Source organism: Uloborus diversus, chromosome 7, assembly GCF_026930045.1.
Source record: "Uloborus diversus isolate 005 chromosome 7, Udiv.v.3.1, whole genome shotgun sequence".
Taxonomy (NCBI): domain Eukaryota; kingdom Metazoa; phylum Arthropoda; class Arachnida; order Araneae; family Uloboridae; genus Uloborus; species Uloborus diversus.
Window position 1 is genome coordinate 109,840,357 of NC_072737.1, and position 15,868 is coordinate 109,856,224.

The following is a 15,868-nucleotide window of genomic DNA, read 5'->3' on the forward strand; positions in this document are numbered from 1 at the left end:
TGCACCCCTGTGTGAATAGACAATCACATGCACATTAAAAATCATTAATTAAAAGGGAGGGAAATATCATGCCTGCAGTATCACGTCAAAAAGACCCGTGATGAAATAGTGGCAAGATATGCAGAAAATTTTGCTAGGCTCCCCCCCCCCCCAGGCATGAAAATACTCCTTGTCACTTTTTAGAGGAATAAATTCCATTTTGAGAAGCAAAAATATGAAAACGGTTAAGAACAACACAACAATACCATAATTTTTAACATTTAGAATGTTTGAAATTTAATCTAAAAACAAGAGCACACAAATGAAATGTATTTGAAAAAAAATCCAATTGCTTTTTTTTCCCCATAATTTAAAATAAAAAGCTGAAAATAACCCTCCACAAAAGTTTGAGGAGCATTTCCGATTTTCAGGTCAGTTGTAAAAATATATCCCACTAAATTTCTATTAGGATTTGTATTTTGTATCTTAGTATGTAATTTTCAAAACAAGAAATGCACACACATTTTTATCAAAAACAAAATTATTTATTAAAATTTTTATTACTAAAATCATAAAAGCAGTAGCATCTAGCTGGAGAAAAGCGAAATTTCCTTTGCATCCAAGAAGGTAGGGAATGACACTGATTATTGTTTTGTTACATTTAAAAAGCCATGTATATTACTATACAAAATACCTACATTATGTACAGCAGATGAAGACAGGTAGGGAAGCACACATTTAAAACCACATACACTTGTTTTCCCTGTTTTAAGTAGTGACATTTCAGACCAAACACAACAAGTTTCAGCGTTTCATCAGTGTTTTGCATGTATCAAAAAGATTTGGTCCAAAGGGAATTATTTTGCCACTTATCCGATAGAAAAAAAAATTCTGCCCAGAGGAATAGAAGAACGCATGACGTCTTGTAAAATATGGGGGGGAGGGGGAATGTTAAATTTGCAAAAAAAACTTAAAATTTCTCCGATGAGGTGAGTGTGAATGATGAAACTGGTTCACAAAAAAAGCATAGACATTAGGTTGTTCAACGTTGTGAAAATTTGAGCATGGTATTTTTTTTGTAAATGGAAAAACATAGCTCTGAAGTACAATTAACATTTACCATGTAGCAATTTTTTAAAACTAATATTGCAATGGGTTCGTTTCCAAAATTTTAAAAGTATTTTTTTCTGAAAGAGAATGCTTAGAAACATAGGATCTGACCACTTTTTAAATAATTTGACTAAGTTTAATATTTTTGAAAAATTGCTTTAATTGATGCGCTTTCATTGTTTAACGCTTCTGCCGATAACATCACAAATGATGAAATGAAATTCACTGTTGCCATTCAGAAGAGCACAATATTTAATTTGAATCTTTATTCACGTGTACTGGCAACGATATGGTTGATAGCAAGCATAGAGGCAATTTTTAATTCGCTGCTTGATTATCATAACATGGAAACGCAGTGAAAAATGCACCAAAGGACATCATTTATGACCTCATAAAGACCATGCCTTGTTTGAATAATTGGACATTTAAAAAAAAAAATTAAAAAATAACTGTTGGGAAAATGAAAGTATTTTCTGGGTCCATATTATTATTTTTTTTTTTGCTTATTCCATCAATTTCTGTGCCTGAAAGTAGTACTTTTGACTGAAGGAAACAACCCTATTGTCATTTCACTGCAATTGACCAATTAACATAACATTGTTGAGTAAAATTGCATTCTGCTAAGCATGAGTAAGGATTGGAAATTAATATCTATGATCTTTTGAATAAAATATTAACAATATTAAGGTGAAAATCTCTATAACTCCCCACCCAATCAGGAGCTTCAGTAATTTCATGTACGAATCGATATGAGAGCCGCTTCCTTGAAAAAGTAAATTTTGGCTGAACTAGGGAACAAAATAATAGTAGCTCGAGGTTTAAAAGACCCACTATGAGTTTCATTTATTTCTCACACCATCTTTGTCAGATATAATCAGAAAACATTTTCAGATTTTTCTGAAAGCCATGAAATAAAATAAAATTATACGATGAATTTAAATTAATTTTATCTTTTAATACCAAAAAAAGGAAAAGAAACTGAGGTTGTCTCCAAATAAATTAAATTTTCTCCCTTAGGAAAAATATTCTTTTTCTCCCCCTTTTCTCCTCTTCGTGTTGACTTCCTTTTCATCTCAATATTTCATTGCATGCTAAAACCAGGGGAGGGGCAACCCCACATTTAAATGTTTTGGCAGGTCGAAAATTCTCAATTTGCCGAACGGAACTCCAAATTTTGCTACATGATGATAATTTTGTAGAGCTGTCAGACAAAACTTGCCAAATTATGATAATTTTGTCTATTTATCAGAGAAAATTTGCGAATAAGGAAATCTTTTGAAGGTCACAGCGACCTATCAGGGTGCCCTCGACTATAAGTAACACGACGTCATGAGAACTCACTTAAATCAAACTTTGGGATTGATATGTAACACAGAAATCAACAATAAAATCACAGACTAAGCAAATGAAATCTACAGCAGCATTTTATCTACAGAAAACCCTGAGATTGTAATTGTTTAGGTTCTCTCCAACACACATTAAAGACAAGCGCAATTACATTTTCAGGAATACATATTTGTACAGTATGCACACACAATACAGCACCTAGTCTACTTTTAAACATCTGAGGTTCCTAAATTGTGAACTATAGTAATATCACTTACGAAGATTATGTGTTCGATGGTCATATGCAAGAGAAAGTTGTTTCAATTTATATACGTTAAAAATTTTGATACAAACTAAGACATACAAATGCGGTTATTAACAAAAACTCTTTAAAAATAAGATTCTCAACAATTAGGTTTTTTTATGGGAAGTTTGGTTAAAAGTCTCAAATGTCATTGTAAAACACACCACATTAAAAAATCCCTATATCTTAAATATTTAACTAAATAAAATAATAAATTAATATAATAGATCACAATAGTATTAGTAATCTACTCAAATGTAAACATACAGTAGAAAATATTTTCTGCAATTAAATTTTGCATGTATTTCAGAATGAAAGAGAAAACATTGATAGAAAAAAAAAGCATATTAGAGCTATAATAAAAGGTTTATATTCACTTAACTCAGTGTTTTGGCGGTTGAAAATGCTTTAAAGACTTTCAAGTAATTACAAAAATGAACTTCTCCATCAAAAGAGTTAACTTGAATTAACATTAATTTTTCAAAAGTATTAGAAATAACTCTCATGAAATGCAGGTGGTAAATTGCTTTTTCAAACAATTTTCCCTGATTTTTTTTTTCTCTAAGGAGATGAAAATGTTAGGAATAAAATTTTTACTCTAATATTAATGAAGGACAAAGGCAATTTAATCAGACATTCATAGAATTCTTTTAACAAATTATTAATTAATTTTTATTTTTCGAATCAGAAAGAGGATTGAAAACTATAATATGGCTCTGATCTTGACATTGTTAACTTCTTTTCATGGAATTTATCAAGTGAAATATGGAAAGGTGATCTGCATTGAGTTAAGTTGTGTTTCTTCATACAGTCAGACCCCGATTTAACGAACCTCTATTTAACGAATTTTTCCCCCCGACAAAAATGAAGGCAAAAACCCCTATTAACAGAATAAAAAACCCTGAATAATGAATTATTTTAATAGCCGATTTTTTTTTTTTTTTTTTTTTTTTTTTTTGTTAATTTGAGTTTGAAAATATTGGATTGCTTTTCAAACATTATATCTATATTGTCCGAAATAGAAGAGACTTTTCTTGGAATCAATCAGCAATCTTTGGTGGGCGCAGGGGCAACCAACGAATACTGATTTTGATGCAGAGAATTGATAGTGAAACTCCCATTAAAACTTACTTTTTCAAATGCTTTATATGGCCTGGAAACTGAAAAAACATATCTCATGCAGCAGGCCGCAAATGACACAATATCTTCTTCTCTCCATTAGGTCGAAAGAGAACTATTTCCAATTAAGTATCAAGAAAAGTGCCAAACATCATTACTTAGTGTTAGTAGTTTAAAATTTCAAATTAAATAGCATGTAATAAGTCCTGAAATGCTAAATAAAAAGTTTCTAATTTAGTTTCACTTTCTAATTATGCATATTTTTGCGCAGTTGCTTATTAGGGGTTTTAGATAAGGTAAGTGCACTTAAAAAAAAAAAAATCTTCACACCCCGATATTACCAATAACCCCGATTTAACATGTAAAAGTTTCGGTCCCAATGAATTCATTAAATCGGGGTCCGACTGTAGTAATATGGCGAAGGTATTTCAACTTCAATCCACATGAATAACACTTTCCTTTTTCAAAGGACTCCCCCAAAAAGAAGTAAATATTGTCAAGGTTAGGCTTTATTTCATCAGAGTTTATTCAATCTTTGATTTTAGTTTGGTAAAAATTGATGAAAATTATTAATTGCTTGCATATACGACAACTAAATTGAAAGAAGAGCCATGGCAGAAAAAGACTCAGAAACATGCTATGCATGCAAAAAGTAAAAAATAAGCTTATGTTTACAATATTACACTAACTAAAAATTTACTTTTTAGTTTTATGATTGTACTTCGTATTTTTTCCTGTGCACGGTTCATAAAATAGAAGTGCAAAGTACTTATATACTTTCTATATTTAAGTACATATACGATCGCTAAAAACCTATTTATAATTTAGTTACATACACTCAACCTGTTTCAAAATCTACTTAACCAGTTTTTAATAAAATAATAACTTTTATAAAAGGCCACTCTCATCATATTTGATAACAGTTTAAACATACATATTCTAATACTTTACAATTCACAATATTTGTGATATGAATGGAAGTGAACAAGCAGACATTAAGAAATAAAGCATAGCACCATTTTGTTTTTAAAATCTTTTGTGCGACTTTGTGTGCGTGATTAGTTTTTTGTGCCTTAAAAGTTTTAGTACATAATTTTGCAAAGTATTGCGCAGAAATAAAAGAAAAAAACTTTTTTTAGTTTGAAATATTTAATTTCAGGGGCTAACAATTTGTTCCTCCCTTTTTATATCATGCACTGTAGGAAAGAGCCTAAAATAGAAAAAGAATAAGTTTTCTTCCACTTGAAAAAGCTTTAATTTCACAAGTTTCTAACAAATTACAAGCTTAATGCAGAGACCAACATTTATAAACAGATTTAAATATATTCAACATTGTATCCAAAAAGTGAAACGATAAAAAAAAAAAAAAAAAAAACCCTTAATATTCGTAGAAATTGCGCCTTTTTTTTCCGTACACATATTTGATGGAGCATGATATACAAAGGGGCTTTCTAATTAATCTTTTCACTTTAAATATTCGAAGAATATTAATTTAAATTAAAAGCCATAGTAAGAATTTGATTATTGATGAATATGATTATATCACATCATATTGAATCCACACAAAATTAAGAAACTTCATTCGGATAAGTGGCAAAATATGGTCGATTTGCTTTGAACAAAACAAATTTTTCACTCACAATATCATGTATAGAAATATAAAAACTTTGCAAAACAATTTCATTAAGTACAACTAGGATTGTCAAAATTAAGTAATTTTTTACAATTTGTTCACACGCGTAAAAACCTGTTGCGAAAAAGATACGAACTTGATAAAACAATCATGTTTTGAATTATTGATTGTGAATTTTGTTTTCTAACACATAATACGTCCTTTCCAATTTAAATTTAAAGCAACGTTGTTCCTATAACCTCCTTGTTGATCTCTTTTAGCCCTGTTGGATTCAAAATTATTGCGAAATTGTATTAAAATGGGCTTTTTGTAGACAATTTGGATAAAAATTTTAAAACCCTTAGCTTTTGTTTCTCTTGTAGTAACCCATGTTTAATCTCAAGCTCCTAAAGTGGGTAAAAGTTGAACTTTTGCTGTAAGTTTTTTCAGCAGCAACTCGTACCAAGCTACGGCAAAAACCACTGTACAAATAAAAGATCTCCAAGTGCTTTTGCTACTAAGAAAGTGCAAACACCATGAAATGGTAAAAACACAGGGCTTCTATGGGCATTATTTAGAACCCAACAGATTTTTGATTCTGTGTTGAGGTTTGACACACAATAAATATGAACAACAAGAGGAAAAGATAAAGAATATTACATGGCAGTAAACACATATGAATATATATGTAAAGAACACTTTAAAATACACCTAAGTTTACCTAAAACTCAGAGTATATTTACAATATATGATTGCTGACGTATCTCTGCCACTAATCAGCAAGAATTCTCTACAAGCCAAACAAAATATAAGCAGCCTACTATTATTTCCATATCACCTCAAAAAGAAAGGTCTGTGGTGAAATATATATATTTGCAACGTTCTATACAATTTAGAGTAAAATGAAAGATGAAACATTCTATGCTGGCGGGTTTTAACAATGCAAAGTTAATTACATCATATCAATGGTAGCGATGTAAAGTCGGTCATTTACAGGATCTGTAGTTTTATTCTTCTTTTTTGGCGAGAACAACAGCAGTGTCATTTGACAACATGTGCTCTAATACTTATAAAATGAAAAAAGAATACTGATATTCAACCAGTTTCTTGTGGTGAATTTACATTTCATGTAATATATTCTTTGTTTTGTGTTTCTTGTTCCTCTTATAATACAACTTGAATACTCAGAAGTTCAATAAAAGTCTCTTTAAAATAGTATTCAACTTCACTGGCCTTGATTTAAGACAGCATTCAACAATAGCTTCCTGTACACATTTTAACATAGATAACTTTGCAACAATTGTCTTTAAAAGTTTGCTTTAAGTCTCAAATAGGGCAAGTAGGTCATCGTTATTACTGTTTGAAGACGATGTGGTGACGTTACTTGTGGCAGTGGTTAGCGTGGAGCTCACAGCAGTTGTTCCACAATTGCTGCTACCTGTCGTTGGACCCAGATCAGGAGGGTCCAGGTACGATAGGAGTTCCATCGGGTCCACACTCTCCGGTAAAAGCTGCAAAATAAAATGACATGGTATAAGTTACAAGTATTTGAAGTTAAGCAACTTTGGAATGAAAGATGCATTTAAAAACAAATATGACATCCAACCACATATTTAAAAAGAAAGAAATTCTGTATTTTTAACACTAAATACTGAAATCTCAGATACAGTTTAAACCTCAATTTAACGATTGTCAAGAGACTGGAAAAAGTTATCGCTCAATCAAGGATATTGTTAAATCGAGGTCAGTCAAAACTTGTTCCACTGAAATGTATCATTAAATCGAGGAAATCGTTAAATCGGGTATTGTAAAATCGAAGTTATGCTGTTATTTGAAAATTACTCTAGAAAACAAGATTCATCATTGATGAAATTTGTAATATCTCACCCGGTTCACTATTTTGCTCTTAAAGAATCTTTACATTAAGTTAACAGCAGGCTAAATCAATTCAAGCTCTTGCCAAACAATAGTATATTTTGCAATTATGTTAGCAACTTTTTAAGAAATCCAAATAGGAAACCAAAACTTAAAACACAAAGCTTATATAGGTTGGATATACTGTATTTCAACACAAAAAGTAAATGGCTTGAGAACTAACTAATTAATGAATGCATAAAGTTTTCAACTTTGAAATTCAAAATAGCGTGAACTTATTTATTTTGCATATTTAATGACCTTTGGAATTCAAATAAATATAGTTTAAGCAGATATATACAAACTAAGATTTAAACTCATTTAGTAAATAATATAATTTGGTTTAAATCTTTATTTTGATAGCTGATGCTTTGCTTAGTTACAAGCTTTTCTAAAGAATGGAGGATATTTTTTTAACAGCCAGGATCTTTGCCTAATATCATACAAACAGTGCAATATTTTTACTATTTTAGTAACATGTATAACCATTTTAAGAATTGAATAATTAAATTTATACAATAATAAGGAATTCCTCTAATATCAAGAAAAAACATTCAAATCCTGAAACATAACACATTAAAAGCAAGAATTTTCAGTATATTTCTGAGAAATTAAGGCAAAGTACTGTATTATTATTTTTATTTCTTGTTACACAATGTTTATTAATTGAAACATACTCCTTAACACTGTCAGAGCAAAAATGTCTGAATTATGTCAAAAACATTTCAATATTCTAATCAAATGGGCAAAAGCCATGAAAAACTAAGTTTTTAGTTCATTATCAGTTGTTCACTGGCAGTTCAAGAACACAGGGCCAAATCAGAGGCAGATGCATATAGATTGGAATGTAGCTAAAGAAAAATTAACAAAAACGAATCTAATGATTCTATTTAATAAATACAAGTAATAAAACTTTCCACAATCTCCGCAACTAAAGATTGTCAGACTAAGTATGAATCTATTTAATGCGAAAAGTAAAGGAATTTCATATATTTATTATTATTATACCCATTGTAGAACACAAATTCATGGACACAGAACAGTGAAACAGCAATACAAAGAAATAACCTTTTTCTCCCCTCGTGAACATTAGTATCCTCCTGTATGTAGACTCGATAACATGACAAATCACAGCAACTCGATTCAGAATCAATTTCACATGTTTAAAAGGCAAAAGCAAGGCGATTGACCAATATATACCTACAATTTCAAAATTAAAACATGCTCAGAGCAAATTCTACTTACATTTAACCCTTCTTGACCTTGTCCTTCGCCATTGATGACTGCAGCAGGATCAAAGTTGAGATCACTTAAGTCTGGAGCGTGCGTGAGTGAGGAATGATCTCTATTCGGGGATGAGTGCGATGTGTTTTGGCTGTTGCTCTCATTCTGTGAAGATGGAGGAACACTGGGGGGGCCCCCACCAGGGGTGTGAGGCGTATGAGGTGTGTGCGGCGTATGAGGACCATGCTGCATGATGGACTGGCTCTGGGATGAAGGGGTGGCAGGTTGAGCCTGATGAGGAGTACTTGTTCTTGGTGCGGTGGTTGGGGGGTGCCGGAGAGATGAATTAGTTTGATCATGGAGGTTAGGAGGTCCCATTTGCTGCAGAAGAAAAGAATGAATTCAGAAAAAATATCCCAAATTCAATGATTGACTAGGTTCTTGTTAATTACCGAACTTTATTTCATGCCTGCCACCATTTCAAGGAAAGAATCCAGTAGATTTTTTACTATCAATCTAAGTACAATCATTTGAAAGTTCTTTACTTCATGTATGCATGAAATGATTAATTGAAACACGAAACGGAAGAATAAAAATGAAATTAATGCTTAATTATACAACTGAAACTTATTTTTAAACACATTTAATTAGCATTGATAATGTAGCTAGATGTTGATGCACTACGGTTTGATTTTTAGCAGGAAGCTTTCACAAACCTTGGAGAATTTTAAGAAAGATAAGTGAAAAGGGTTTTTTCACAAAATTAACTAAATAAACGGATTCTCCTAAATGTTTATAAAATCCAGTAAATTCATACCAAAACTCAACAGAATGGAAAAAATACTCAAAATCCAGAAAACTACTGTAAAAACCAATAGAGTAAGCAGGTTCACTTATTTTTTTTTAATTTTATTTTTTCATACTTCTACCGAGTTTCTCAAAACATTTTTACACTTCAGTATAAAAAAAAATCATCTTAAATGTTTTGAAGTACTAATATGAAAATAATTTGATTAACAAAAACTTTTAAGGCTCAATCAGACAATTCTATAAATGTTTGGATGCATAAATACAACTGCAACAAATTTCAAAACATGTATTCCTCAAAAACATAAAAATGCTTTACATTGCTAAAAAACATAACAAAGATGATGGCCTTTATTTTTAATATGGGGAGCAGAGAAACATTTGAATTTTTTTTTTTTTAAATATAGTTGTCAATTTTATCCCTTCCAAGAATGTTGCAGCTTAAATTCAAGCCAATCCAGATGATTTAAATTTTGAAAGGGATGTTGATAATGACAAATAAATATGCACGATTAGCTGATCCTCAGCCGTTGAGGATCCTCAATGACAATCCTCAACTCCTTTTGATGTGCAGAAAAGATTCAAGCATATTCGAAGCCTGGGGTACACAAGACCAAGCTTTTTGGGCCATGAGTATACCTCAAAAACAATAAACACAAGAAAGAGACAATAAAGCAGATTGATCAATAAACAGTTTTTTGGCATTTTTAAGATTTTTTCTAAGAACCCATTTCTAACTAGCAAATACCGAGGTCCCCCGTCTTTTCATGTTCTTTGTAAGTGAGTTCCACCTTACCAAGTTATTAATTTTTTTCAATGTCTCATTATAAAATATTATTATTATTACTTTTTTTTTTTTTTCAATTTCCATACAGACAAAATTTAGATGATATCAACTCATTTAATAAATAACAGGGAGGGTCATTCAGAGTGGGATGGCAAGATTTTTACCTACAGAAAATTAAAAAACTTTCCCTTAAAACACAGAAAAATGTATGGTACTTAATAGCTTTTTTGTCTTTAAAAAATGGAAAATTATTTTAGTACAAACACTTATATTCCTTCATGAAATACACCGCCAGCTCAGTCATTTCCAGCCGAGGACTGCAGTTTCGTGCTTATTAGCACTCATCAGCCCGGCATAGGAAAGTGACTGAACTGGAGATGGAAAACCTCTTAAGGAAGTCAAGAGTGCCAAACAAACTGGTAGCTAATAAAGAATTAGCGCAGACAAGACGAGTGACCGAAACAATGGTTTGGTTCGAAACTTATATTCCTTGTTCAACTTTTTTTCTATTTCATCGACAGGACTAATGGAGTTAAATGCACAATCTTTTTGCATCTGTAACACGAATTTGAATTTTCTCTTGCATATTTTTGAACATTAATCTCTTAAGAGTGGAAGAATAATCTATTACAGTATTTTCACTGAATTTTTGGCGGTACCTTATTACATGGGAGGAAATAAATTACAAAAAATTGAAGTAGTAATTAAAAGCACTAAGTCAGCAAATGGGGAAATCATACCTGCTCATGGTGAATTAAGGACTTTTCCATGGCAGCAAGAGGGTCGAGTGACGCAACACTTTCATTTAGGTGGGAAAGAGGACTGCTGAAATCAGATGCTTGGGAATGGAAATCGAAACCACTTGTGGCACTACCATAGCTCACTCCATTTGACATCATTGGTCCATTTGCAATCGGCCCCATTAGTTAAGGCTGTAATAAACATTTTAAGCATATATATCACAGAAAGATAGTAAATTATGCATGTTTGAAATAAATAATATCAATAATGGGAGGTGATGAATGGGTAGAAAGATTTTGCAAAAAAAATTTACATGATCGTTAATTTATTAGGTTTATATGTAGCAGTTTTGTAATTGAATAATGGAACACATTACAGATATTTCATAAAAGCCTGTTTAAGATAATTGGCACAAGAGTAAGTGAAAGAAGAAAAAAAGGTTTTGATACCAATAACAATTATTCAAAATGAAGAAGCTTTTGATATTTTTACCATGCAATTTTTTTTTCTCAACAAACGCAATTTAAACTGGTAATTGTATCAAACAAATGTGGTTAGCACATTCTGACAGATTTTAATATTTGTCGCAGCCATTAAAACAACAGACAATATATAATTTATATTCAATTTCTGTCACTGCTTTTTCTGAAATGTTTGAATAAGCTTTTTTATTTCCACAATAAAATTTATTAATTTAAAGAAAAATATAATTCCCTATCCTTGCAGTGTAACAGGGTTCAATGCAAGAAAATTATGAGTGAAAAGAAAATATATTATTACTTACATTTCAAAATAAATAAATTTTGATGAGAAAAAAAACATTCACAAAATAACATAACATACAATATACATTCAATACAATAAACATTCACAAACAAATTGAAAAACTATATCAGAAAGACGAGTTTGAAAATAATGATGAAATTTTTAATAAGACAAGTAGTCCAAATTTTTTCGAAGCACAATAAGTCAGCGTGGAAAAATTTATTGGGTGCTACTTTAAACATATAAAAGAGAGATATTAGGCGGGACAATTTCGTGTTCTTTCTACAGCTTTAACCACAGTAAGCCTTCTTTGTATTTTGTATTATCGTAAAATTCAAGATATTTTCATGTGCCATATCCAAGTTTCAAATGCTTTCTGGTTTCACAGTGAGGGTAACGAAACTTTAAAAGTTAAAATGGTGGTGTTAACCCAAAAAAATACTGATCAATTAAAATAGTTGAAATTAACAAAGAAATAACTCAAAATTCAGCAAAATTGGTTTCTTAAACATTCTGGACATACTAATAACATATTTTAGTGCAAAAAAATTGTGTACAAAAACTTTAATATTCTAAACCTTAATAATAAAAAGATAACTTACTGTTCATATCAGGTGGAGGCAGTGCAGAATACGGTGAAAGACCCTGACCCATCTCCCACGAACTTGTTGTTGGCATTGTCATACTATTCGGAGACATCGCTTTGAAACGTTTGGGAGCAGAACACATGTTGTCTGAAAATAAATAAATACAATCTAACTTCTATACATAAAATCTCATATGTTTTCCTCATTTACAAAGAAAAATTGCACCAGAAGATATTGTTTATCCCACATTGACTGAAAAAGCAAAATATTGCAATTCAAAAGCGCTAAGAATAAAGTTATGTTCTGCACTAGTTATGAAAACTTTGACTAGTTCAGAACTAGTCCTAAAACAACTATCTAGTTCTGAAAAGAATAATCACAAGCATGCGAGATATGTCTCATTCTTATTCTTCCATTGAAAAAAAAGGCTTAATGAAAATTTAAGTGTCATATGAAATGAACTAAACAAAAATGAACTTAATGTTTCAAAATAATTTAAATCTGAAAATACTATTGATTTTTTGAAATGCAATTTTTGTAACATAAAATGTTCCAAATGTAACATAAAACTTAAATAAAATGTTCATTAAAGCTTATTTACTATGGATCAGTCATATTTAAAATTATTAATGTTTACAAATTTAAAAAATCATTAATAAAATATCAAATTTGAATTGTAAAGGATAAAAATAGAGAAAATAAAAGTACAGTATAATATTGGATTAAATGTTTTGATGTTAAATTCAATATGTTGCCATTTGTCAATTTCAAATTTTGCACATTATTTTTCATTTTATTTGACGGACATTATTTTTGTTATATAATATTTTTAACTACTGAATTTAAAAAACAAACTGAAAAATAATTTTCAAAAAAAAAAAAAAGAAAAAACATTTAAAAAATGGCTCAAACCATGAGGTTAATTAAAAATTTAGAACATGGTCAAAAATGTAATAAAGTGGTAATGGAAAAGATATCAAAAACAACCAAAAAAAAAAAAAAAGACAAAAGAAAAAAAGGGAAGTTAGGTAATTTAAGACCAATACTAATATTTTAGCAATAATTATAGTGTTAATATTGTTACTACTAAATTCATCATGTCACAAGACAAGACTTGATTCAATTCATAGCAACATAATAATTTCGGGTGAAATATGGAACGCATGCAGATAAGAATTCAGCTTCTTGAGAATTTTAAAAGACATTGAAACGAAAAGCAGAACATTTCAGTAACGGTTACAAAAAAAGGGAGGATCCAGTGATCAACTATACCAACGGGCATGCATTAAAATTGACGTCAATCCTGAGAGACATTTGTATGACTAATCAGTGGCAGATTTACAGTTTTGGGAGCCCATCGCAATGCAGTTTTGGAAGCCCTTTGTCTATCAGAGAACTATATAAAGCATTCATCATGTGCATTTTTGTATCCCATTCGAGGCTCTTATAGTCATAGGGGCCCCCCTTACAATTGTGACATTTGCAACATGGTAAATCCGCCACCGTGATTAATCAATTGTTATCATTCAAGTTTAAATACAGTATTATCCCTATTTAACGATTTTCAAGGGACTGGGAAAAAAATGTTAAATCCAGATTACTTAATTGAAGAAATCGTTCAATCGGGTATCGTTAAATCAAGGATTTACTGAACTTAGCATGTGTAACAAAATTTTGTGTCAGTTTCAGACACACAACTATTTTGGAATAAATATATATAAAATGAATACAAACCGTTCTTACCACCATCATGCTCTTCTTTAATAGCTTTGATTGGTACTGGTTTCCAGCTTGCGGTGGCATCTATAGTAACTTCCTCAATATCTGAATTACTGAGGTTCGTCAGGATTCCCCAAATGTACTGATCTACTTCAAGACCTTCTAATAGGGCAGGTTTACTATTTAAAAAAATTACAAAAGTGATTTTAATACCAAACATTACGAAAATTTAAAAAAAAATTCAACAATAATTTCTTTAATACCTTTAGTTGAATACACAAACATATAGCATATTTTAAGCAAACACCAAATAAATTGAAACGGATTTAAGACATTTATACTGCCCTCTGAACTAAGAAAGCAGTCTCTCCCAAATTGTTAATTTCAAGAAAACTAGCATTTAAGTTCTTTTAGCACATAGAAACTTTTATAGAAATGCTGGGAACCTTTGTATAGTTTCTTTATATTTTAGGGCTCTTACTGCTTTCTAGCCTTGTAGAATAACATACATTATGTGACTAAAACTAAAGTGTGAGTTAACTACAAATGGATAAAAATGAAGCTAGTTTTTTAGGTTAAGACAGCAGTATATATATAGTCAAAACTGTCAATCTCGAATTTCACATTAATATATTTAATTCGCATAAATGGTGTACAGAATTTTACAATATGATTTACTGTTTTTACACATTTAACTCATTTTAATAACTGAATCAATAATAAACTAATACATGCCTTTAGGGATCAAAATTATTTTTCAGTGACTGTCATTAAAAATGTTAAGATTTTTACTTTATTTTTAATTGAAACAATTTAAACACTAGAACAGCATCAAATCAGAAAACAGCGGACTACTTTTCATGTCTCAAAAGTAAAACCCAAAACGAAAGTAAAAGATTCTGTTACTGTTCTAAGATACAATATTCTGAGGGGATTGCAAAATTCATGGTGGGATGGTTTTGAACTTAAAGAAATTTTGCAGATCCTTACAGTTACATACCCCTCGCCCCCCCATGACTATACTCCCAATATAGTTACATAAAAACATTATTGTACCATAAATTAAATAATAAACCCTTCATGTAAATTAAGAAATTTGTGGAGAAAACAAAAAGGAATACTGAACTGAACTGTCATGAATTAATATTATGACATACAGCAAAAACTGATAGCAATTAGAGCACACAACTCATTGGTCATAAGTTACATGCCCAAAGCATTTTAATTTTTCTTCGGATTTCTTAAAACAAAAAGAAATATGATTCATCAAATAAGTGCAAAATGCAAAGAAAGCAACTTACTTGCACACAGGACATCGCCAGGCACCTCTTTCACTATTCAGCTGAAGGTATGACTCCAAATCAAAGCCCTGAAAGACAAAATACAGAGTTAAACCAAACTGGTAGCTAAAGAAGCCAGAAGTAGAGATGACATGGTTCCTTTTTTCAATTAAATATTAAAATAAATTTAAGTTAACCTTTGATTAGAGATGGACAAAGAGAAAATCTTATTAGTATTAAAAATTAGTACACGATTTCAAAATACACCAGATAAATTTGAAATGTTTAAATACAGACAGTTTTACAAAAAATAGTTATCCTAAATTATCTCAAACTTAAACCATTTTTACAGAATGAAATGTAAAAAAAAGGCATTTAGAAAAATACATAGAAAACAAAAAGGTACAGGTGTGAAGAAAAGGATTACAGAAGATTTTTTTTTTTTTTTTTACAACTGAAATGTTTTAAGCCTCGCAGAAGGAATAAAAAATTATGTAAAAATTTCTTTTTTAATTAATACTAAAAAATTTAAAAAAAACATGTTGAAACACTGATAAAGTTTCAAATTATTTATCTCTCAGGTGGCAATGATTT

The 15,868-nt window shown here is 30.4% G+C and overlaps 2 protein-coding genes across 2 annotated transcripts in view; one reads left to right on the forward strand and one right to left on the reverse strand.

Moving 5' to 3' along the window:
- Positions 1–12,401, forward strand: part of LOC129226635 (soluble guanylate cyclase 88E-like) — a 76,748-nt gene extending 64,347 nt beyond the window's left edge. The window contains 1 exon segment of the mRNA XM_054861264.1: positions 12,303–12,401. The gene's annotated coding sequence lies outside the window, so the exon portion shown is untranslated.
- Positions 503–15,868, reverse strand: part of LOC129226634 (zinc finger MIZ domain-containing protein 1-like) — a 70,525-nt gene continuing 55,159 nt past the window's right edge. The window contains 6 exon segments of the mRNA XM_054861263.1: positions 503–6,961; positions 8,610–8,969; positions 10,923–11,096; positions 12,289–12,422; positions 14,022–14,173; positions 15,296–15,363. Coding sequence (XP_054717238.1) covers positions 6,770–6,961; positions 8,610–8,969; positions 10,923–11,096; positions 12,289–12,422; positions 14,022–14,173; positions 15,296–15,363 — 1,080 coding nt within the window. The 3' untranslated portion in view covers positions 503–6,769.